This window comes from Panthera pardus, unplaced genomic scaffold (genome assembly GCF_024362965.1).
Source record: "Panthera pardus isolate Hobbes unplaced genomic scaffold, ASM2436296v1 HiC_scaffold_26, whole genome shotgun sequence".
Taxonomy (NCBI): Eukaryota; Metazoa; Chordata; class Mammalia; order Carnivora; family Felidae; genus Panthera; species Panthera pardus.
The window spans coordinates 19608835-19631714 of record NW_026526832.1 but is presented as its reverse complement, the minus strand read 5'-3'; the positions used below and the strand labels follow the sequence as shown (position 1 = coordinate 19631714).

Below are 22880 nucleotides of genomic sequence, written 5' to 3'. Positions count from 1 at the left end.
TCACCCTATGATGACGGGTGTTACTGGAGGAACAGAAGTCACCTGACGCCTCAGAAGGTCACATTTGGCCATTGTAACTTTACTTTTTACACAGCTGGAGTTCTACAGATAACATGCCCCAAAAAACGAAGGGCAGTTTGAGTATGGTTATCTTTTATCAATCTCTTACCAACTCCTGTATGGGCCTGCGAGTTCTGGTACATGACTCATTTGAAACACTTCTTCCCAAAAGGCTTAAAGCACGTTTCTGGATGTGTACCTATAGCGCCAGCTTTACAGCAGGGCAGCTTAATGGGTGGTCTGACTAACCCCAAAACATGGTGTCGCTAGACTCACCTGTAGCATTGCCAGTCCCTTCTCAAATGCCATCACCCCTGGGGTGGAGCGTTTCCCACGGAGACGGGCATGCCTGCCTGTTCAAACGATGATTTCAAAGACTCTCCAAGGACATAGGAAAATGCTTATAATTGAGCTCAATTTGTTGAAAATGGGCTATAATAAAAGTATCCAGAAGAGCGTTGGCAAGGATGTGGAGAAATTAGAACCCTCCTACATTGCTGGTGGGAATATAAAATGGTTCAGTCAGTGTGGAAAAAATTTGGTGGTTCCTCAAAGAGTTAAACATATAATTACCACAAACCCCAGCAATGTCACTCCTATACACCCAAGATAAAAACACATATCCACACAGAAACTTGTACATGAATGTTTATAGCACTGTTATTCATAAAAGTTAAAAGGTGGGAACAGCCCAAATGCCCATCAATAGATGGATAAACAAAATGGTATAGTGATACAATGGAATATTATGCAACCACCAAAAGGGAGAAGGTGCTGACACGTAACACAACCCGGAAGAGTCTCAAAAACATGACAAGTGGAAGAAATCGGACACAAAAGGTCACATATTTTATTATTTCTCTTATATGGGATCTCCAGAATAGGCAAAGCCATAGAGAAAAAGCAGGTTAGTGGTTGCCTGGGCAGGGGCACCGGTCGGGGAGTGGGGGAGTGGTGGTGGGGAATGATTACTTAAAGAGTACAGGATGTTCTTCTAGGGTGATGAAAAAAATGAGTTTTGAAACTAGAGAGAAATGATAATTTGCATAATACTGTGAATGCACGAAGTGCTACTGAACCGTTCATACTTTAAAACGGTTCATTGTATGTTATGGGAATCTTGTCTTTAAAAAAAAAAAAAAAAAAAAAAAAAAAGTTCAGTTTACCAGCATCCTTTCCCTCAAGAAAGAGAGTCAATGGGCACACTAAAGACTGAGCCAAGAAAACTGCCCAAATTAACACTCTCGGACACAGTGGTAGCATTTGGAGCAGCAGAATGAAGCTAAACTAAGAAATCGGTGGGGAGATGTTAACCTCCTGCTTCGTGGGTGGGCGCAAGAGTGAAAGCCCTGTGTGCTCAGTGACATCAGAGACCTCGGATTTAAAGCGTAGGGCTGCAACGGGTCCTAAAACCATCACTGGACCTGGATCTGCCCGGGGCGACTGTGACTCCAGGTAGCCCAGGCCACAGAGCTGGAAATGGTCCAGGTCTTCCCACACAGGCACTCCGCCAGACCACCAAGCAAGGCTTCGTAGGGGAGGTGGGTTTTAGGTTGGCTTCAAAGCCCCAGGAAATTCTGGTGGGCAAAGGATTGTAGGCTGGCATTCCAGGCCCTTGGAAAGAGGCGCGGAGGTGTGACGAGATAGGGGCAGGGGCGGACGGGTGGACTTGGCCTCGCCCAGGGCCCCCTCCGCGCCTGCGGCCAGGCCGGAATCGCAGGCTTTCTGCGCGGCGGGACGGTGCGCTGTCCCGCACACAGCGAACAGCTCTGTGGCTTGTGTGTTTCATGCTTCAGCCAGAACGAATAAATCCTGACAAAACGTTGGTTAACTGACCTAATGAATGTCCTTCACATCAGGAGAGCAGTAGGATTTTACCGGCGCCCCAAGACACCGAAGGGAAATCTGGAGCAAATAGCGAAAGTAAGCCCTCGGCTTTGCAAACTGGACTTGCGCTTTGCAACTGCAGAGCACATGTGCGTGCCCGCCGCGCACGGGAAATGCGCCCAGCGGCCCAAGGTTGCGAGCAGGATCTCAAAGCGTCCTCAATCCTATAAAAGCCACGGGGGGTGAGGAGATGTGGTTTTTTTTGTTTGTTTGTTTTGTAAAAAACGGAAATGGAAGGTAAGTGTATTGCCCATTTCCTTTGTCCAGAGTTGGGAAGCAGGTTCTTTGCCCGAACTTGTTTCCGGCTTCCTTTGTTTCTGTGCGGCTTGGAGGGACTCGGCAGGAGAGCTCCTTTTATAAAGCGGGGTGGGGAGCTCTCCCCCAAATCTTCTAGATCTTGTCAGAGTAATGTGGCGTTGGTAAGCATTAGGGAGGAATTGGCAGGCGCCAGAGACAGCGGAGCCTTCGATAGCTCAGTTGGTAGAGCGGAGGACTGTAGTGGTACGAGTTGCGGCAATCCTTAGGTCGCTGGTTCGATTCCGGCTCGAAGGACTTCGTACAATCTTTTTAGCTTCCAACTCAAGCCAATCAAGTCGTAGGGAGAAAGTTTCACCGAGAGGCCCGCTGTGGATTTGCAGGAGCACGGCAGATGTTCGGTGAAACACATGTGCAGTAAGTAATCATTGTACGATCCCTCTTCTGTGTTAAATGCGAAGATATGTTATTACTATTGCTTACGTGTGATTATTATATGCCTGCTTTTAAAAATCTTGCCCACGATCCCCCTGTACACTGCTAGATAAAGGTTTTGAATTACGGTCGGTCCTCGGGTCAGCGGCCAGCCTAGAACAGCCTGTAAGGCAAAAGGAAGAGAGGCGGCAGCAGGCGGGGGATTAGCTCAAATGGTAGAGCGCTCGCTTAGCATGCGAGAGGTAGCGGGATCGATGCCCGCATCCTCCACTGAGGCTTTTTGCCCCCTGTATCTGTATCAGTATCAGAGGATTCCTGAAGGGCGGGAGATCCGCTGACCCGGGAAGGTATTTTGTTATACACAGAAGAGCGCGGTGCGCAATGATTAGCTTCGCACATCGTCCTTTTATTTTGCAGGTGAGTCTTCCGGTTTATTTCTTGGTCACTTCTGTCTTGCCCTCCTCCCAGCGGGCAGGCCGTTAACCGTCTTCTGAGAAGACCCCGGTGGAACCCTCTGGCCGGATCTGCCCGCCGAGCCCCCAAAAGCCACTGGCTCAGGTACCCGCTAACGTGCGAGGGAACCCCTGCGTGCTGACCAATGGCAGCGAGCCTTACTGGGCGGGTAGCCAGCTGTATCAGCGGCCAATAGGCGAGAGACTTCTTGTTTCCTGGCAGAGCGGGGTCCCGGCACCGCGGCGCTCGGGTTTTGTTTGGGTCCTGGGTGGAGGACCCGGGTGCCGGGGCTCGAGGTGGCGCCTCGCTAGCGGGAGAGGGAGCGGGATCGCCGGCCCCGAGAGAGGTGAGGGGCGCTGCGTGGAGCGCGGGCCCCGCCGGCCCCGGCCCCGCCCCCTTCTCAGCCCCTTTCGGCCCGGAGCCCCTCTGGAATGCCACCCCGCCCCACGGCCCGGCCCGGCCGCCCCCCCTCCCCCCCCCCGGCCCCACTCCCACGCCCGCACCTCAGACCCCCCCCAGTCCCTGCCCCGAGTGTGAGATCCTGTCGTCCATTCATTCCTCCGAACCCCGCCCTGCCCAGGGCGAGCTCGGTCGGTGTGAGGTGAGGGTCTGTCAGAGTCGAGGGTCGAGAATCACCCCCTACCCCCAAGTGGGTCTCTACCAGCCACGTTTTTAGAGGTGCTCAGCATACCCATCACTTACCCACAACTATTGCCAGCGTAGCTTTTTCAGGGACTCCAGTGCTTTGCAGGGCGGGAGGGGGCTGGAGACAGACCCATGCCCTAACTGGCATTGAGCTCCAGTTTCCAGGTGAGCAGGTGGCTTCTGCCTTGTTTCTTTTGACTTGGCAAAGGCCACCGTTTTCTAGGCATAGGGTAGTGACAAAAAAGGAAGAACTAGCCCTTCCAAGGGTTCAGGGGAGCCACAGACGAATGCCTGGTCAGGACTTGTGAGGACAGAGGAGTGGAGAGAAGCAGCTGCCCATTTAAACTTAGAATCTTGGCTCTCTCCGCTGCTCTGCTCTGCTGGAGATCGGGGAGCCAGTCTAGGAACAAGAGATCCAGAACGGCCCGTTTTTCAAGACGGCCACGTGCTGTGGTGGGTGTATCTGGGTAGGTTTGAGAAATCTGACCTCTCCAATGTTATTCTCCAGCCTTTTGCAAAAAAGCTTGGACTCTAGCGTTTCTCAACATTAGTTAAGCCATGGAGTACTTCATTTTGGGTAAGCCAAGATGTAGTAAAACGGGGTCCTTTTAGGTCAGTTATAACCCTTTGTGTGGCGTTAGACAACTCCTTTCTCTTAGCCTTTGCTAGAAGGCCACTTCTGCCTTTTCTGAGGTGGAAAGAGCCTCTTGCTTCTTAGGGCATTTCCTAAGAAGAGCTTTCATTGATCAGGAGATACCCAAAAACCTTGTTTTCATTTTTCTTCCTTCTTCCTACGCCACCCCCCACTCTCCCCCAGCTCTCAGGGCCAGAGTGGGCAGGAGGATGCTTTCCCAGCCTCACCATGGAGCTGCGCTGTGGGGGATTGCTGTTCAGTTCTCGCTTTGATTCAGGGAACCTAGCCCACGTGGAGAAGGTGGAATCTGTGTCTAGTGACGGGGAAGGAGCAGCAGGTGGGGCATCAGCCCCCACCAGTAGCATCGCCTCCTCTCCTGACTACGAGTTCAACGTGTGGACCCGACCAGACTGTGCTGAAACGGAGTTTGAGAATGGGAACAGGTAAGGGGGGAAGAGGGGAGGGTGGAAGAAGGACAAGAGAGGAGGTGGCCAAGGCCCCAAATCCAGGCTCATTTCGCCGTCTTACAGTTCATACCGTCAGTACCCTTCCTCTCCCTCCCCTCCTCCCTCCTCCCTCGCATCCTCTGTACCGAACAGGCCTTTCCCAATCTCGCTCGCTCCAGCTGTTTCACATAGCCTGTCTCCAGCCCTCAGTATGTAATGACCTATTCCTCCTCCTCTGGCCCTCAGGTCATGGTTCTACTTCAGTGTCCGGGGAGGAACTCCAGGGAAACTCATCAAGATCAACATTATGAACATGAATAAGCAAAGCAAGCTATACTCCCAGGGCATGGCCCCCTTTGTGCGCACACTCCCCACCCGGCCACGCTGGGAACGCATTCGAGATCGGCCCACCTTTGAGGTAAGTTCTCCATGAGGGGGAAAGACAGACTTGGGTGCTAAAAGCAGAAGAGGGAAAGAATAGAGGAGTTACCCCGGATAGAGAGTACCAGGCAGGTGGGACGCCAGGTTTTGGTATCAGCTTTCCCTCTAGTGCTAGCTGGAGTCCAAGATAAGCCCCTGCTTCAGGAAGCCTAGAAGGAGCCGACTGTCATATGGAAAGTCCCAGAGGGAGGGAAGTCGGGCATTGTGTTGAGGGTGTAAGGTCAGTTCCTGGCGATCCCAATAGGATCTTAGTTCTCACACCAACAGCCCCTCCCTCTTCCTCCTCTGCTCCTCAGATGACAGAGACGCAGTTTGTGTTATCCTTTGTCCACCGTTTCGTGGAGGGCCGTGGGGCCACCACCTTCTTCGCCTTCTGCTACCCCTTCTCCTACAGTGACTGCCAGGACTTGCTAAACCAGCTAGACCAGCGCTTTCTGGAGAACCACCCTACCCATAGCAGGTGCCAACCCCATCCTTACTCCTGCCACCCAGTCCTCGACCAGACAGCACCTCTGCTACTTCTGGAACTTGCCCCAGGAGCCCCGAACCAAAATGTCACCCGCTCTTTTTCTGTGCAGAATGTGGGACTTTGGGTACCTTTGACCAATATGTTCCTGTGTGACCATGACCTCAGCCTACCGCTACCTGCATTCTACTCACCCACCTGCCCAGTTCAAGCCTCTTAATATCCCAGCTCCCATCAGTTGCCCAGAACTTAGCCCCGCCATTGCCCAACACACCTTTTTTTCTGTCCCGGCAGAGGGTGAGTCTGTGTATGAAGTCATCACATAGTAGAGAGCCATAAACTGGGGAGAAAACAATAAGTTCATCCCGTCTTGTATTCTGCATTCTACTAATTCAGACGACCCAAATCCTCAGCCTCATTTAACACTCTGAGGGACTCTAAGGCCCCAAAGGTTAGCGTGAAAGACCAGATCCTACAAATCCTAGGCCGGGGATGAGGCTCACCTCTTGCTAGGACTTTAGGGACTTCTCGTGGCTTAATCATTTTTATCCCCATAGCCCCCTGGACACCATTTATTACCACCGTGAGATCCTTTGCTATTCTTTGGATGGACTTCGTGTAGATCTGTTAACGATCACTTCCTGCCATGGGCTTCGAGAAGATCGAGAGCCCCGTCTAGAGCAGCTATTTCCTGATACCGGCACCCCCCGACCCTTCCGTTTCACAGGCAAGAGGGTGAGTGGGAACAGCGTAAAGGTGGCACCACGGCCTTTCCGTAGCTCCAAGCCCTGTGGATAGCTTAAGGCCACGTTACCTCTGGGAGTCGTGGCCGCATTCGGAGGCAAGCAGGGCTGCTCCCGGCTCCACTTGCAGACTCAGCCAGCTGCAAATCCAGTGGCTCTTCCTGCCCGCCCCCCATTTACTGTTAGAGTGGACCTACCGGGTAACTGGCCTAATGACCGCTCTCCTCTCCACCTCAGATATTCTTCTTAAGCAGTAGGGTACACCCTGGGGAGACTCCATCTAGCTTTGTCTTCAATGGCTTTCTGGACTTCATCCTTCGACCTGATGACCCCCGGGCCCAAACCCTGCGTCGCCTCTTTGTCTTTAAGCTGATTCCCATGTTGAACCCCGACGGTGTGGTCCGGGGCCACTACCGGTAAGCAGCCTCCCCAGCCTGTCAGGGTCGTTCCCGGTCCCCTTCGTGTCCTCCACCTCAGTGAAATACTATCAGCCTCTCCTTTTAACTTCTCCTGCATTCCCAGTCCTCTTGTACCCGAACAAGGGCAAGCCCATCTCATTGCCCAGGGACCAGAGAAGGAATGTGGCACATCTAGCAGCGCTCTCTGAAAGGAGCAGAGTTAGAATAACCGCAGGTCCATCTGGGTAGAGGGAGCCGTGCTTAGTCTCTGCGGTCGGGGGGACAGCCCACCAAGGAGAGGGCCTGTTCTCAATCCTTTCCTTCCTAATGCAACCTGGGCCTCTCATTTTGCAAGTCAGTCTCCCCCAGGCCCCCTTTCATCTACTCTCATGTCTCCTTCACCGGCTCAGCGCTCTAGACTCTGCTTCAGTCTCTGTTTTCCTATAGCACAGACTCGCGTGGAGTGAACCTGAACCGTCAGTACCTGAAGCCCGATGCAGTCCTGCACCCAGCCATCTACGGGGCCAAAGCTGTGCTTCTCTACCACCACGTGCACTCCAGACTGAACTCCCAGGGTCCCTCTGAGCACCAGCACAGTCCCCATCTCCCTCCTGATGCTCCCCTTTCTGACCTCGAGAAAACCAACAATATCCAAAATGAAGCTCACCTTGGGCACGCGTCTGACGGGGATGACCCTGAAGGCTGGACACAGACCGAGTCGGCAGAACAGAAGCCCAGCGGTGTGTGGATTATGCCACAACGGTCCGCTGAGGTTGAGCAGCCGGCCCCCGACACCATCCCCCCTAAAGAGAGTGGCGTCGCTTACTATGTGGACCTGCACGGACATGCTTCCAAAAGGGGCTGCTTCATGTATGGAAACAGCTTTAGTGATGAGACCACCCAGGTAGGAATCCAGAGTGCCACGTGAGTGTGGGAAGTGTTGCAGGTCAGGAGATACAGGTTAGGCCGAGGACAGAGGGAAGGTGGTCTTGTGACAGGAAGGCCTGTGGCTGCAAGAGGTATTCTACCTCCAAACAAGCTTCAAAGGGCCAAGGGGGGATGGCACTGGGGCTTTGTGTCTCAGTCTTTACATCATGACCTCTGAACGAAGACCAAGCTGTCAGCATCGTGGTCTTTATTCTACAGTTTGGGAAATCAGGGGAAAAGGAAAAGTTTGCATTGTGGGAGAGAAGAAGCTAAGAGCTTAAAAAGAGGTAGAACTGTACCTTTCCAACACCTGGAAATAAGGTCAAGCACACAGTGACATTTTCAAAAAACACGGTCTCTGCCGTGTATTTAGTCACATGGCCCCCTGCTTGCCATCTCTTCCTTGCCCGTTCCTTCTTTCTGTCTGTCTCTCCTGAATTGCCTTTTTCCTCCCTCATACAGGTGGAAAACATGCTGTATCCAAAGCTCATCTCCTTGAACTCAGCACACTTCGACTTCCAGGGTTGCAATTTCTCAGAGAAGAACATGTATGCCCGAGACCGCAGAGATGGCCAGTCTAAGGAGGGAAGCGGCCGGGTTGCAATCTACAAAGCCTCAGGGATAATCCACAGGTTGGGGGGAAACTGGGATATAGCTGATGAAGTAACTTCCTTAAAGAAAACAATACCCAGTCTAAGTTGTTTGAGGGGCAAGGGATGGCCCAAATCTTCGCAAAAGACAGGCTCACCATTAGCATTGCTGTCTTTGGCCTGAGAGTCTGACTTTTTGGGACTTCTCGGGTACATGATAGAGTGCCGAGGTCAATTGCTAGTTCCTAAGGATTAGCACTTTGTTTGTATCCACTGTTTTCCAAGTGATTATTTCTTAGACCACCTAGGCTGTCCCCCATGGTTCTGTTCTGATTTTTCCGGGCAGGACACTAATAAAGGTCTCTGTGTCTTAGCTACACACTTGAATGCAACTACAACACCGGACGCTCAGTTAACAGCATCCCTGCCGCCTGCCATGACAACGGGCGGGCCAGCCCCCCTCCCCCGCCGGCTTTCCCCTCCAGATACACTGTGGAACTGTTTGAACAGGTATGAATACAGGGGATACCTGGGGAAAAGGGGAACCCCAAAGTCTGGAATGGTCTTCGCTCCTGCTGCCTAAGGCCCTCTGAAGAGAGGCTTACCACCGTCACCATCTCCCCACTGTGGTTATTTTCCGCAGTTAGCATAGGGGCAGGCCCCAGACTCTGATGGGATTGGGACGATGAGTAGGCACTATTTCTGACCTCATACCACAGAGAATCCCCAGCACATCTGAGTCAGATTCTTTGCGTCTTAAGCTGGTCTTCTTCCTTCTGTTGGGTTTGTTCACTCCTACCTAGGCTTAAAAGCACCACCTCTGCAGTGGTCTTTGAGGACCCCAGGGTCCTAGAGCACGCGAGAGAAGGAGAAAGAGCTGCAGGTTATAGAAGAGATTGAAACGCCTTCTCCTGCTGGGAGAATGCCTTCCTGGTGCCAGCCAGAAAGCACACTTGCTCTTGCCCATAAAGGATGAGGGTCCCAAAATGAGCAACGGTTTAGGGAACGGCTTTAAATCTGCCGAGATAAATAGCCCTGGCACAAAATATAGCCTGCCCGCTGAGGAAATTTGGGGCCGGGCCTCCCCTTCCACTGTGCTGTGCAACCCCCTCCCCAACATAGCAGCCTGGGTTGGAAGTCCCAGATGCTGAGCCAAACTGGACTACCCCACAGGTGGGACGAGCTATGGCCGTTGCAGCTCTGGACATGGCAGAATGCAATCCATGGCCCCGAATTGTACTATCAGAGCACAGCAGCCTCACGAACCTCCGCGCCTGGATGCTAAAACACGTGCGCAGCAGCCGCGGCCTGAGCAGCACTGTGAACGTGGGTGTCAACAAGAAGAGAGGCTCTCGAACTCCACCCAAAAGTAACAAGTAAGACCCACAGGGTGGAAGGAGGAAAGGGTATGAAAGTGGAACAGGGCTTTAGAGCAAGGAGTTCCAAGGGGTTTGTGTTCCTCCCCTATCCAAAAGGACCACATGGTGAGTATTTTCAGAGCAAGTTAAAATTGGTAAGATTAGTAGATTTTTTTGAAAATGGGATCCTCTTCCCTCTTCCCTGGAGCTACAGACTTCCTAGGCATCTGGAAACCAGGCCAGGGGATTCCCTGCTCCAGAGCCCGGCACAAAATTAAATTTAATTGCGGTGGGGGTAAGGGCAGGTCTCGGTTTCCAGGGGTTGGGAATGACCGAGAGGTCCAAGGGAATAAGGGGGGAATTCACTAAGTTAAGCTGCTCCGAGACAGCCCCGCAGCCCTTAGTATGTTTTCTGCAGGAGCATGTATTTGTGAACAAGGGCTCCCAGGCATCCTGAGATCAGCTGGTATGGCCCAGGTTAGATACCCCATCTGTGGACACAGATCCCTCCCTTTTCCCTTGCAGTGAGCGCCTTTGCCTTTTTCACCCAAGGTGAAGCTTTCCTGAGCATCAGACCTCAGGGAAAGCCTTGGGACACAACCTCCCCGGCCCAGGGCTAACTGGCATCTGCTTGCTTCTTTGCAGCGGCTTGCCTGTTTCCTGCTCTGAAAATCCCTTGAGCCGTGCACGCAGTTTTAGCACTGGCACAAGTGCCGGTGGCAGCAGCAGCAGCCAGCAAAACTCTCCACAGATGAAGAACTCCCCCAGCTTTCCTTTTCATGGCAGTCGGCCCACAGGGCTGCCAGGCCTGGGCTCTAGCACTCAAAAGGTCAGCCACCGGGTGCTGGGCCCCGTCAGAGGTAAGCCAGTCTGGGAGCCCCTGCAACAGGTGTTCAGTTGTTTGGGGAATTGCTGGGGGAAATGAGAGCTTGAAGATACACACTCTTGGCTGGGACCAAGGGGTGAATCAATAAAAGTAGTTTATAGCAGAATCTGCAGCCTCTCCTGCGACCTTGGTGTTCCCTGCGCCATGAGCCCCAGAGCAGTACTGTGTGTGGCACAGGCGGGAGTCCTGGGTACCTGGGCTTCAGCACATGCTGGGAAGCAGGGGGATTTCCAAGAACAAAACACTAGCTGCAACAGGGCCACACTGAAATGTGGAGCCTCCATATCAGGAATGGTGTCAGACTGTCTTGTTAGGAGCAGTGTAAGGAAACGTCCTCACAACGCAAATTGTAGCACCGTAGAGATGGGAGAATCCTATCCAAGGTCTCTATGGGATGAAACCGTTCCTGGCTTCAGAGCCTGTTCAGAAAGCGGTATCAGAAGGATGCTAAGTCTTCCAGAGAAAAACGGAACAAGTACAGACAGCTTCTGTTGGAGGCTTACAACACAACAGTCTGGCCCCTCCCAGCAGTCACCACAGCTGCTCAACTGTGCATCAGTACCCCCCGGGTTGGCTTGATGAGACCCTGCCTGGTGAGAGATTCTGAGTTCAGAGGTATACCAGAAACAGATGGGCTTTTAGGGACGAAGAAGAGGAAGAGACCGTGGAGCCATTCCTTGGGGGTGACTCAGACTTGGGTGGGGGGAGATTGTTGTAGTGCCACTTCCAGAAATACACGAAACCTCAAAGCAGTATTGTACGTGGCCTCTGGGCTGGAGACATCCTGCCAGAGTTTGGAGGCTTGTGAGCTGGAACTAAGAGGCTGGGGGTCTTCAGGCCGCACTCCTCATTAGCACTCCCTGGTAGGGACCCAGAGGCCTGCCCTGGGGCAGTGGCTATGGGAGCCTGACTGCACCCGCTGGAGCAGCCACAGGGGAGGGAGCATTGGTCCTTAGCAGCTTTGGCCAGTAAGACCGTTTATCCCTCATAAGCAACACAGTTACCGCTGCTTCTATTCCGAGCCCCATTCTTTGAGATTCTCCCTTCATTTGGAGAGGATGCTTTTGTACAGCGTTGTTTGAAGGAGAGTATTAAAATAATAATGCCACGTATTTAAATAGCATTAAACAGCGAACAAAACAGTATCACATATATATATTTCATTTAGTCCTCACAAGGACCCTGTGGGGTGGATGGCATTTCCATTTTTCGGATGAGAAAACTGAGGCTGTTTAAGGGCGACTTGTCCAAGATTTCAGAGCTTAATATTAAGTAGCAAAGTTACTCACTAATCATTATTCAGACTTCCTCTAATTTCTCTTCCTTTTTTCTTTCTGTTTTTTTCCTTTTTGTCAGCCTCTCATACCTCTTCACTCATAGCTCCTGGGAAGGAATGTCAGCGTCCTAAATTCCCCTTCCCTGACTACAAAAGAGAAATAGGAAAGAGTCTTCTCTAGGCCCAGGTCCTCACTGGAGGATTCTAAGCAGTTTTTCGTTCGTATTTTATTCTCGTCCCCACCCCACCCCATGCAGAGTGCTGTATGAAGCTCCGTCAGTGAGAGACATGTATTCTGTGTCTTTGTTACTTCCCCAAATAACGAAGAGAAAAGGTGCATATTCAGTACTAAATACTTCCCGGTTGGCTGACTTTAAATTTAATAGGGGACACAGGACAGTGAACAACATAAAAGCACACACTCGTAAACACAGGGCACTTGGGGAGCCACCGTCACAGAACACTCAAGAGTAAGTAGCCAAAGAATGTTCAGTTGAGCGATGATTTTGAAGAATGGATGGTAGCATATGGCTTGACAAAAACATTCCAGAGATGAGAGTGGTAGCCAGGGCCAGTGCTGCTGCGCAGAGAGGACAAGAAGCGGACAGACCTAGCTGGTGCAAAGGGCCAAGCCCTTCAGCACAGAAATTAAGTGGAGAGAGGTTGGAGGAAGAAGTTGAAATGTCTGGAAAACAAAGATGATGAGTTAACTGAGACATAGGACAACGATTGTGTGCTTCAGAGAATGGTGGGGACGAGAGATTTATGCAAGAGTGGCCTGTGAACTGTATGTATTGGGTAGGCGGGGGGAGGGGAATCCTCACAGTAATTGATATATGAGATAACTAATGGCTATACCAGGGTCTGGAAAGGAGAGAGAAATATATCCATCAGAAACAGGTAGCAGGATTCAGCGATGGTGGAAGAGAGGCAAACTAAGAGTTTCAAGGTTACAAGCCAAAGGAGAGAGTCATGGTGATGTTAAGACATTGTTTGGAAGAAAAAGTGTTGAGTTTATCTATTTCAGACATACTCGGATGTCATGGGCCATCTATACGGAGATGTCCTGCAGGCAGAAAAAAGAGCCAGCCTGTAGAAAAGGTGACATCAAGGTTGGATCTAGGCATCAGCCATACGCAGGTGCAGGTAAAACAAGTGAGAAGCGATGTCCCCCCAGGTAAATGAGCTAAGAAGCAGAAAAAAGGAGCTGGCGCCAGGAAGAGACACCCTGGGGACTTGAGTAAAACTTGTGAGACCTAACAAACTATGTCTCTAAAGTCAAAGGGTTGAGAAGAGGGTTACTAATTCTATCAAACAGGAATACTGGAAGGAGGTGAAAGGTCAGAGCACTGGAATCTTGACTCCAGGTACTACAGTTTTTGCCGCTTCATCTCCTAGAGTCTCCAGTAGGACTCTAGGATTGGAGACTAGTCCCGGCTTAGGATAGGGACCTGCGGCTTTATTTGTCCGGTTGATCTGTCCTATAGCTTTGTGCTATTTCCTGGTTCTGCACATCCGGTTCTTTGGCCCCTGCCACATCTAGTCATACTTTGTCTTCTGACATAGGAAGAACACAGCTCCTGTATCTCTGAGACCTAACTATAAAGCGGCTATACTTTCCAAACCCAAAACTGAGACTGTGATCTGACAAAAGATTTTTTTCTGACTTGTAAATTTAAAAGAAAGTTCCCACTGATGTATAAAAATCGTATCACACTTAACTGTATACTTAATTCATGACTATCCTTTATTGGCTAGAACAGAGCATAAGATAGGCTATCCAGAAAATTTCAGAAAAGAGCTAGGCAGCCCAGCCAGAAGCTTAAAGCAGAGGTTAGGGAACTAGTCTGGCAGGTTCTATTCTCAAGACTGGAGGATGAACATTTTAGGAGGCCAACGAGCAAGGCAACTCAGGGTGAACAGGAATGTTCCTGAGACAGGAGACTGCAAGAGCCTCCAAGGAAGCTTGACCCCACTCCCACCCCCTGACCGCAGTGCCAGGAGCTTCTTTACCTAGTTGCCCCAGCTGCAAAACACCTCCTGAGCAACACCTGCCCAGTTATGCAGCCGAGTTCCAGTTCAGCAGGCACAGAAGGGCACACAGCGTTGGCAGCAGCTGTTGCTGCAGAGGAAAGTAAGCTCCCGGGAAGAGCTTATCCAGTGACTGAGTCAGGGAAGTAGGAAGTTGAAAGCCTGCAAGATACTGATGCAAAACAGAGCTTGAAGGCAAGCCGGCTGGGGTGAGGGTGGATAAATCAACCAGCTCCACCTGTCTGTTATGTAGGGCATAGGACTAAGGTGAAGCTGGTGGGGCGCCCAGGACTCGGGGTCGGGAGTGCACTCCCTAGGATGAGTGAGACCCCTAGGATGAGTGTCTCATCCTAGTCCTGGCCCTGGATTCAGGCAAGTCTCACCCAGTAACTGAAACATATTCCCTGGCCCTGTGGCCTATCTGGTGGGGCCGTGGGGTAAAAGACAAGGGGCAGTGTAAAAACGGAGGCTGTCAGCTGTCATCCCACCACAGCCACCGTCCTCCCTCCCAGCTCTGGCATTTGCATCTGTAGTTACTAGAACACTTTCCTGGCCTCTGCCATGCCATGGCTCAGCCGACGGGCTGCTTCTGGTAGAGCAGCTGAAGTCCGATGGTGAGTGGAGGTTCCTTTGAAAAGTGAGTCAGAGGACAGAGGAAGAATGCCTCCAGCACCATCACTAACTACTTTTACTTTTTCCACTGCAAACAAGTTTTGTGGTTAAGAGTAGATTAAAGCTTGAGGGCAGGAAATGTCTCCTAACACATTTACTTATTCCCTTGGTGCCTTGCATTTATTTATGATCAGTGAATACTTGTTGAATGGAAAAGACAAGAAATTGGGAGCTGAATAAATGCTTGTCTGACCTTTTCACCCCTTAGAGGGCATAAATCAGGTCTGTGGTTATCCCAGGGATTCAGTACGATCTAGGGTGCTCCGTGTAGGGACAGTTCAAAGATGCCAAGTCAGTAACTGTTCCTTTAAATTTTGAGACCTTTAGAATAAACCACTCTAACTCCTACACTGGGGAGGTCAGTCCGGCTCTACCTCAGACCTCTGCCCCAGGATTATCCTTCTCCCAAAATGGAATCTACAGTTGATTACCATAAAATACAATCTCACAACCTCTGGAAGCACAGCTGACTCACATATCACTCTGCACTCAGCCTCAAGCCACTGTTTTGTATAGCTTAGAACCAAGAAATAACAGCTGGGGTTCCTCCCTTAAATTTTTGTCTCAGTGGGAACTAAGTAGGCCTGGATTATACCAGGGGCCAAGAGTCAAAACACGAGAAATTGGGCTGTGTGCTCACATTGCCAAATTTACAGGGAGGCCTGGCCAGGCTTTAAGACAGTCTTTTAAGGGACACCTGGGTGGCTCAGTCAGTTGAGCATCTGACTTGATTTCAGCTCAGGTCACAATCCCAGGGTTGTGGGATCGAGTCCTACATTGGGCTCTGCACTAAATGTGGAGCCTGCTTGGGATTCTCTCTCTCTCTCTCTCTCTCTCTCTCTCTCTCTCTCTCTTTCTCTCTGCCCCACCCTCCCCCAGTGCACACTCATGCTCTTAAAAAAAAAAAAAATCGTTTAAGTGAGGGTTAAAATGCTATTTTTAAATGCCTTATCCTTTCCATATTAGGCCTCTCCTAAACCAGACTGGTCTCCTGTCCTTAAAACTCTCATTAGGGGCAGGATCCTTGAGTTGTATCTGTAGTATCTTTCCCATAATATGTACATTCACACTGACATTTTTTACATCATATGCCTGTTCTGCTTCATACCTTCCTGAGTGTTGCTCAGTTTCTTGCTACAACCTAGAAATGTCCTAAAGGCTTTCATTCACTTTCTTACTTGCTCTTTCTTACCTTTCCTGGGGTGGGCAAGGCTTCATCCTTAACATGATTTCAACATGCCTCTGTGTAGAGATACCCAGATCATCAAGAAACCCACTATTTCCATCCTTGATCAAGTTCATTTCTGCCTGCTATGCACGGTCATCTGGATATCAACCTGATATCAGTGTTTTACTGAAGAATCACTCAAGGCTAGGTTCTACAGTATTTCTGAGTCATTGGTGGTAGGTGATGCTTCAGGTTGACTGTGGCCATGAGCCTCTGACTTCTGTCCTTTCACTGTGTATCACCTCTTTAGTACCCTAAGGTCTGTTTGTTGTTGTTGCCTGTTTACTATTGACTTACAATTGACAGGTCTGGTTAGTTTTGACTCTTGGCTCTAATTGGTACTCTAATTGGTACCCAGCCCCTCAGCAAACTCCTCAAAGCTAGAGTAGCTTCTGTCCTGAAATCTCTTCCTTTCTTCTATTCCTTATTCATGTGTCAACTTTTTAAAAAGACAGACCTGCCAAACCCGAGAGCCTCCCTACACCATCCAGTCACCATCTGCTCTCAGAACTTGTACCAGTGAGGCTCTAGCCAGAGTGGACCAGAAAGAGCTGCCCCACGGGGAATAAGCATATGTCCTTAGACTCAGATTATTGAGCCAGTCCATGGTCTATGGTGGGTGTCTGCTACTCAGGAAAACAAAACCTTTACTAACGTCTCTGGTTTTCTAGGCAGAGTTTTGTAGGCACCAGGATATACAGACTGGTATAGACTGGAGGAAAGTCCTTACCCTCGAGACATTGCAGTTTCAAGCAGAATACTAGTTAACAACTACTGAGTACTATGTACCAGGCATGATCATAAGTACTTGACATGTGCTAGCTTCCTGAGACAAAAACCATAAATCATCACTAGCCAAGTGAACAAAGGACAATAAAGCAAGGGAGAACAGTCAGTTCTACCTGTGATGGTCAGGGAGGCTTCACAGAGGTGACATTTGAGATGGGTCACGTTAAGTTGTTCAAGGTTTCACTAGAAGAGGAAACTGACATTGCAGAAGAACCACACAGCTAGCAGCTACAGGGGCTGTAGCAGAGGGTTTGAAGGATCAAGTCAGCATCCTACCAAGGATGGGCAGACTGGAACCACAGTGGGTGGAGTTCTGAATGCCATGGGAAAGGGTTTAGACTTTATCCTTTATTTTTTTATGTTTATTTATTTTTGAGAGAGAGAGATGCAGACAGAGCATGAGTGAGGGAGGGACAGAGATGGAGACACAGAATCTGAAGCACGCTCCAGGGTCTGAGCTATCAGCACAGAGCCTGATGTGGGGCTCAAACCCACAAACTGCAAGACCATGACCTGAGCCGAAGTCGGATGTTTAACTGACTGAGCCACCCAGGCGCCCCTAGGCTTTATCCTTTAAAAGACCTTCAGTATCTCCTCCTTGCCTGAACCAAATGACTTTTATCAGGTCTAGGTTTTGGAATAATTTCTGGCACCGGTGTGAAAGATGGGAATGTAAAAGGGAACAGATTCAAGCTAGGGTGACAAGTGGGGAATTTTTTTCAGAAGCCTGAATGAGAGATAAAGACCTATAGCTGGACACAGGCCATATCAAGGGAGAATGAAGGAGGAATCCAAGCAAAGGCAGAGGCAGAATTGTCTAGATTTGGTTAAACACAAATCTAGATATGAGGGAGGAGTCAGAAGATGAAACAGGTTTCTAGGACATTTTTCACCAAGGTAAGGAGAAGAAAAGTAAGGATGGAAGAAAATTAGTTTTGCTGGGGTCATGAGAGACCGCCAGGTAGAAATGCCAGTGGACCACTGAACTGTAGTTCAGGAAAGAGGGCTACAGAGCAGCTTGGGAGTTTAGAGTATGCACAGCAGGAGGGGACCAAGGGTACAATGGGGGAGGGGCACTGGCATTTGGGGGCAGTAAGTGTAGCCGAAGAGGAGTGGTTAGAGGCAGGAGAAACCTAGGGAAGCTGTTTCAGAAGCCAAGCTCAGTAACTTCTCGGCCAGAAGAATGAACTGGCAAGCGAGCAGGGTGGTTAGCCACAGAGTGGCAGATGAGGGCTTGCTGTGACCCGGGTAACCGGAGTAAGTATCAGAGAGGTCTTTCTACCCACCTTAAATTTACTTCCAGAGAGGAGTGCTGGTGTGATGACAAGTGCGAGAACCAGCAGGGCAGTGGAGTGACAGGGCCTCACTTACTTGCCCTTTTATCTCCTTGTGTCCCTTCCACTCAGAGCCCCGAAGCCAGGACAGGAGACGGCGGCAGCAGCCACTGACCCATCGCCCTACTTCAAGCGGCCTGGCCCCATCCCCAAATCCTGCTAGTTCTAGCCCAGCAGCCTCACACAACATGGGCTCCTGCCTACTCCCCAGCTCACTCAGCATATCAGGTCTGTACCTACTGCCACCGAAATCTGGGTTGGCCAGCCTCCTTCCTTCCCTACTACCCAGGGTGTAGACCAGACTCCCTGCTAGGCTTAAACCAATCCCTTCAGCTCTTCTTTCTTGACTTGATGCAGAAAGTTAATGCAGGCCTCTCCACACCGGGGGCATCCGTTATCCTCCTGGATTATCCTAAACCCATAAAGCACCCATGCTCTTGTACAGGAAGCTGGAAGTTAATGGACATCTTTGTATAATAAAATAGCTATTGTTTCTTGAGCATCTATATGGCAGGCACTGCTCTAAGCATGTTGTCTCACTTAATCCTCAAAGGTGAACAACCTGAGTACCTGCTACTTACTCAAGCTTCCTGGCTCCAGGAACTGGGCAACATTAGACACAACTGAAGAACAAAAAAAGGCAAAGGCCTTTCACCTGTCATCACAGCAAATGCTGTGTGACCGCATCATCTGCATAAAACCTAGGCCACCTGCTGTCCTTTTAAGTTATACACCCAGCTGTGTAAAGGACTGGACGGGAAGGATTCCTAAGACTCCAGTCCAACATCCTCTAACTCCCTCAGAGCCCACTACTCCCAACCTGTTAACGGCCTTCAACGGGTAGCCCTTGTCAATCTACCATCTTGGGTACTGACTTATCCTTGAACGCTTACTCATTTGGATGCGACAGGCCCTGAAGTCTATAAATTCACAGTAGTTCAGCTTGATGGGCTGTGGCTCAAGTTGCAAGTTGCTACTCCACTCCTTGGACCCGACTACAGCATGCCGTGCTTCTCAACCAGGGGCCATTTTACTCGCTAGGGAACGTGTGGCAAGGTCTGGAGACATTTTTGGTTGCTACGATGGGGAGGGGACAGAGGAAGAAGAAATGCCATCTAGTAGGTAGAGACCAGAAATACTATTAAACATTCTGCAATGCACAAGACAGGTCCCCACAACAAAGAATCATCCAGCCCAAAATGTCAACATTGCCAGTTTTGAGGAACCCTGTTCTAAAGGAAGTTCCCTCTTCTTCTCCACGGCTCCCTACCCTGATAGCAGTTTTCTTTGTTTCCTAGGGAGCAGCTGCTCATTCCTGTCCTCAGGCGACAAGCCAGAGGCTGTCATGGTGATTGGGAAAGGGCTGCTAGGGACTGGACCTCGGATCCCCTGTATCAGGACACGACTGCAGGTAACATTTTTGTGTCTTCCCCAAACCCCAGTGTAACAACTCTCACAGAGCCCAGCAAGGCACTGTTCGTCTGGGTAGTGGGAGGGAAAATGCTCAGCACTGCTTTACAACCTCCCCCGGCCATATCAGAGAGCTGCTCTGGTGCCTGTGCCTGTCTGTCCAGTACCCCCATCCCTCAGCCAGGTCTCTTGCTTGCTTCCAACCCGCGTCCCTGCCAGATACACCCCAACCTCAGCCTGCTAGCTTTGGCACTGCCTGCCCCTGCCCTTAGCTTCTCCTCTCTTTCTGCCCAGACCTGCCCGAGGAGAGTTCCCGCCAGGAGGGGTCCCGGATTCCCCAGGTAACACATCTGGTTGCTGCTCCTAAGAACAGCTGTGCCACCAACTCCCAATTCAGTCCAGATTTCTCATGTTAAATTGGCTAAAGCTGAGTACAGACAGAGACCGGATGCGTGAAGCCTAAGCTGCTCTGGCAGGGACTGAGGCACAGAAGGCTCTGAGAGACCCACCAATTCTCCAACCTCTTTCCAAACACTGCTTCCCTCTTCAGCCAGATGTCAGCCATAATACAGCCATGGAGGTTAAATGCTAGATCCTTTTGCCTCCCCTAGTTAAGTATGACTTAGAGTGTATAGTCATAAACTGAACCTAAGAATTCTCTAGCTATTATCCTGCCTTACCCTCTCAGCTAGGGACAGTGCCCAGAAATTCAAGGTCCCAGTACCGGTGTTGACCCCTGTACTACACTCTTATGCACGGAAACTCTAGAAGCAAACCCAGAAGCAAAAAAGTTAATGGAAGAATCCAGCCTCTCAGCCCACCCCCTATCCACACAGGCTAGGCCCAGGTTGGGCCGGGGCTCACCGCCGACTCGCAGAGGGATGAGAGGCTCTTCGGGCCCCACATCCCCTACACCCCGGACCAGGGAGAGCAGTGAGCCGGAGCCAGGACCCAGCTCTGCACCAGGGTGAGCACCCGGGTCCATTCCCTCACCCCACCTCTCACCTCTGTCCCTTCATTCCCATTTCTGCGCACATTCAGGATCATTTTCTTCCTTCCCTAATCCCTCTGACCTCCAAAAGACTAAAGGTACTTTCATTAAGAATCTAGTCCCTGATTTTTTTCCCATCATGGCCTCAGTCTTCACTCCAAAGGACAAGAAAACAACTCCTTGTTAGGGCCTAAGGCCTAGGAGCCGCCGCATTTCAGCATCAGCCCAAGGTGCAGTGCTCAACCCACCTATCATTACCCATCTCCCCTCTCTCGTGTCCAGCCCCTGTCAGAGTTCTCACAAGCCTGATTCCTCTCTCTTCTCTGTTGCAGGCTGCCTCACGCCGGGCCCCCACGGCCCCGCTCTGCCCCTGCCTTTTCTCCTATTTCCTGTAGTCTATCTGACTCCCAGTCCCGGATATGTTACAGCGGGGGGCCTTTGGGCCAGCCTGAGGTTTGTTTTGTCCCTAAATCACCCCCACTCACTGTTTCTCCCCGGGTCTGATGCCTCCACCTCCATGCCCAGGATATAGCCCCAAGATGGGGTACACAGTGAGAAATGTGCTAGCCTCCTCCCTCAGCTGTTGATTCCATGTGACAACCATAATTCCTATATGAACGGACAGTGAATACCAGCCACACTGTTCTGAGACATCCCAGAGCATCACCTTGAGACAGCACAAAGCAGAAACCTGCTACCCCATCCCTCCCTCCACAGCACAAGATTTTGGGACCACAAAAAATATATATCTATATTTTTATATTGGGGGGAGGGAGTAGAAAAAGCCCCTATCCTGGGCCCTACTCAGTGGCAGCTTCTTGTTCCATAGGGTTAAGGAAGACTTTGAGGAAATAAAAGTTGTTTGGAAAAATCCAGGTGTAGTTGCTTTGTATGTTGTGATGGGTAGAGGGATGAAGTGAAGTGTGAAGGCCCCTCACACCCTCCATCTTGCCTCAGCCTATGTCCTGGAACCCTAGAAAAAAGGGGGAAAGACCCGAGGTAAGGAAAATGCTGCAGCTTTCCTCTGGGGAAATCCTTCAGGCATCCACTCCCATCCATCCTGTTCCCCCTTTACATTTTTGACCAACACTTAAGGTTCCCCACCCTACCCCACCTTTCTTGTCTAGGGCTTGGGTCTACAGGAGCCACCCTAACTCAGTGCCTCTTGCTCCAGAATTCTACATCTTTACAACCCCCCCCCCGCCTTCCCCCCCCCCCCCCCCCAAATTGTGCCTCAATAAAAGCCTCAACAAGCTTGGAGAAGTGAAGACTCCTTAAGTCCTCCTTAAGTGAAGAGCCCAAATCCTCATACTTGGGTGGCATCCTCAGTACCTTTACTCCTCTCTGTGTCAGTGTCTCCTAGTACCCAAAGGCCCAACTTGGGCATGGGGGTACCACGAAGACGGGGGCAGAGGAGTAGGAAAGTCACCCCCATTCTAGCAGGTAAAGGGCGGGGCAGTGTAAGGCATTCCCTACTGTGTGCGGATAAAGGGGCTCAGTTCTGGACTGTATCATGCTTGGCCCGGCACTTTCTGATTTGAAGTTTCGAACCCTGCAGGCCCTGGCGCGGCCTCGCCACTCCACTCTCCGGGGGCTGGGCGCTGCAGCCCCGGACCGTTACCTGGGGCGGAGAAAGCGCCACTTTCATTCCTGCTTCTTGGGATTGTTGACGGCCACGTAGTGATAGAGAACCACAAGCAGAAAGAGCGACACGCCCAGCATGTTGGCGAAGATGGCGAGCTGCACGTCTGTGATCATCCTGCGGAGAAGAGGAGGGACTGAGCCTGGGGCTGGCGCATTCCTCGCCCAGGCCGGGACCCGTTCTCGCCCCCTGGACCAGCCACCGCCGAAGCGCCGCTGAGCGCGCTTACGCGCCTCTCACCTGACCAGCTGGGCTCAACGCGGTGCGGTCGGCGCACTAGCTCCAGGTAGGAGTTCCGGCCCGGAAGTTGGTAGCGCGAGCGCAAGCCCAAACCAGGCACTTCCGGCCGTGCTGCTCGGCCGGAACGGGCTCTCTAGCCCCGCCGTCTCGCCTGCTCCCCGAGGCGCCTCGCAGGGGCGGGGTCTGGGGCGGGGTCTCGGGCGGGGCTGCGGCCCGACTGCCCGCCGCAGGGGGTGGGCGAGCCGCGGGCGCGCGCCACAGGCGGGCGGAGCGCAGCTGGCCGCAGCTGGCGCAGCAGGGGACGCGGCAGAGCCGCGGCCGCCTCCCCGAAGCCCCGCGGCGGGTCGGGGCGAGGGTGCGGCGGCGTGGTAGGGTGAGAGGCTCGGCCTGACCCCTAGACTTCGACCCCGCTTCCTGCCTTGGCCCCCCGCGCTGCTGCCCACCCTCCGCTTCCCGGCTCGGCCCAGCCAGGTGCTTCCTTTGGGCCCTGCCCTCAAGGTCCCCTCCCTGGCCCCCGCGGCGGAGAGGGCGGTTAGAGGCGGTGCAGAATAGGGAGAGAGCTGGGGCGGCCGGAGGCTCCTCTCCTCGGCTCCCGCCTTTTTGCCCCACACCCGCCCAGGGGAACGATGCTGCCTGCGATCCG

At 51.6% G+C, this 22880-nt stretch overlaps 2 protein-coding genes and 2 non-coding genes across 8 annotated transcripts; 3 read left to right on the top strand and 1 right to left on the bottom strand.

Annotated features, from left to right (window-relative positions):
- The first annotated feature begins 2409 nt into the window (after positions 1–2409).
- TRNAY-GUA (transfer RNA tyrosine (anticodon GUA)) lies at positions 2410–2499 on the top strand. The gene is given in 2 exon segments: positions 2410–2446; positions 2464–2499. It is a non-coding gene; the product is annotated as a tRNA-Tyr (tRNA).
- Positions 2500–2834: 335 nt separating this feature from the next.
- On the top strand, positions 2835–2907 carry TRNAA-AGC (transfer RNA alanine (anticodon AGC)). Its single transcript has one exon. It is a non-coding gene; the product is annotated as a tRNA-Ala (tRNA).
- Positions 2908–3064: 157 nt separating this feature from the next.
- Positions 3065–22036, top strand: AGBL5 (AGBL carboxypeptidase 5). 5 transcript variants are annotated; one of them, XM_053891052.1, is made up of 16 exons: positions 3065–3195; positions 4553–4812; positions 5062–5233; positions 5553–5716; positions 6280–6457; positions 6703–6881; positions 7311–7767; positions 8253–8422; positions 8755–8890; positions 9554–9756; positions 10384–10598; positions 18027–18182; positions 19253–19365; positions 20201–20331; positions 20688–20808; positions 21914–22036. In XM_053891052.1, the coding sequence occupies exons 2-16, from the start codon at positions 4598–4600 to the stop codon at positions 22034–22036; spliced, it is 2733 nt and encodes a 910-aa protein (XP_053747027.1). In that variant the 5' UTR covers positions 3065–3195; positions 4553–4597. The 5 variants fall into 5 exon arrangements, 4 of the variants coding, with proteins under 4 accessions (XP_053747027.1, XP_053747028.1, XP_019305093.2 ...); XR_002079947.2 differs by lacking the exons at positions 3065–3195; positions 21914–22036 and adding exons at positions 3294–3436; positions 19659–19705 and having other exon boundaries at positions 20688–20801; XM_019449548.2 differs by lacking the exon at positions 3065–3195 and adding an exon at positions 3295–3436.
- OST4 (oligosaccharyltransferase complex subunit 4, non-catalytic) lies at positions 21100–22113 on the bottom strand. The gene is made up of 2 exons (XM_019449701.2): positions 21977–22113; positions 21100–21328 (listed from the first exon to the last, which is right to left on the bottom strand). The coding sequence occupies exon 1, from the start codon at positions 22111–22113 to the stop codon at positions 22000–22002; it is 114 nt and encodes a 37-aa protein (XP_019305246.1). The 3' UTR covers positions 21100–21328; positions 21977–21999.
- Between the last annotated feature and the right edge of the window lie 767 nt (positions 22114–22880).

Coding starts and splice junctions, on each gene's coding strand:
- OST4 (XM_019449701.2), bottom strand. CDS start 22,113: ATGATCACAGACGTGCAGCTCGCCATCTTCGCCAACATGCTGGGCGTG.
- AGBL5 (XM_053891052.1), top strand. CDS start 4,598: ATGGAGCTGCGCTGTGGGGGATTGCTGTTCAGTTCTCGCTTTGATTCA. Junction 6,882..7,310: donor GTGGTCCGGGGCCACTACCG/GTAAGCAGCCTC, acceptor GTTTTCCTATAG/CACAGACTCGCGTGGAGTGA. Junction 8,891..9,553: donor CTGTGGAACTGTTTGAACAG/GTATGAATACAG, acceptor ACTACCCCACAG/GTGGGACGAGCTATGGCCGT.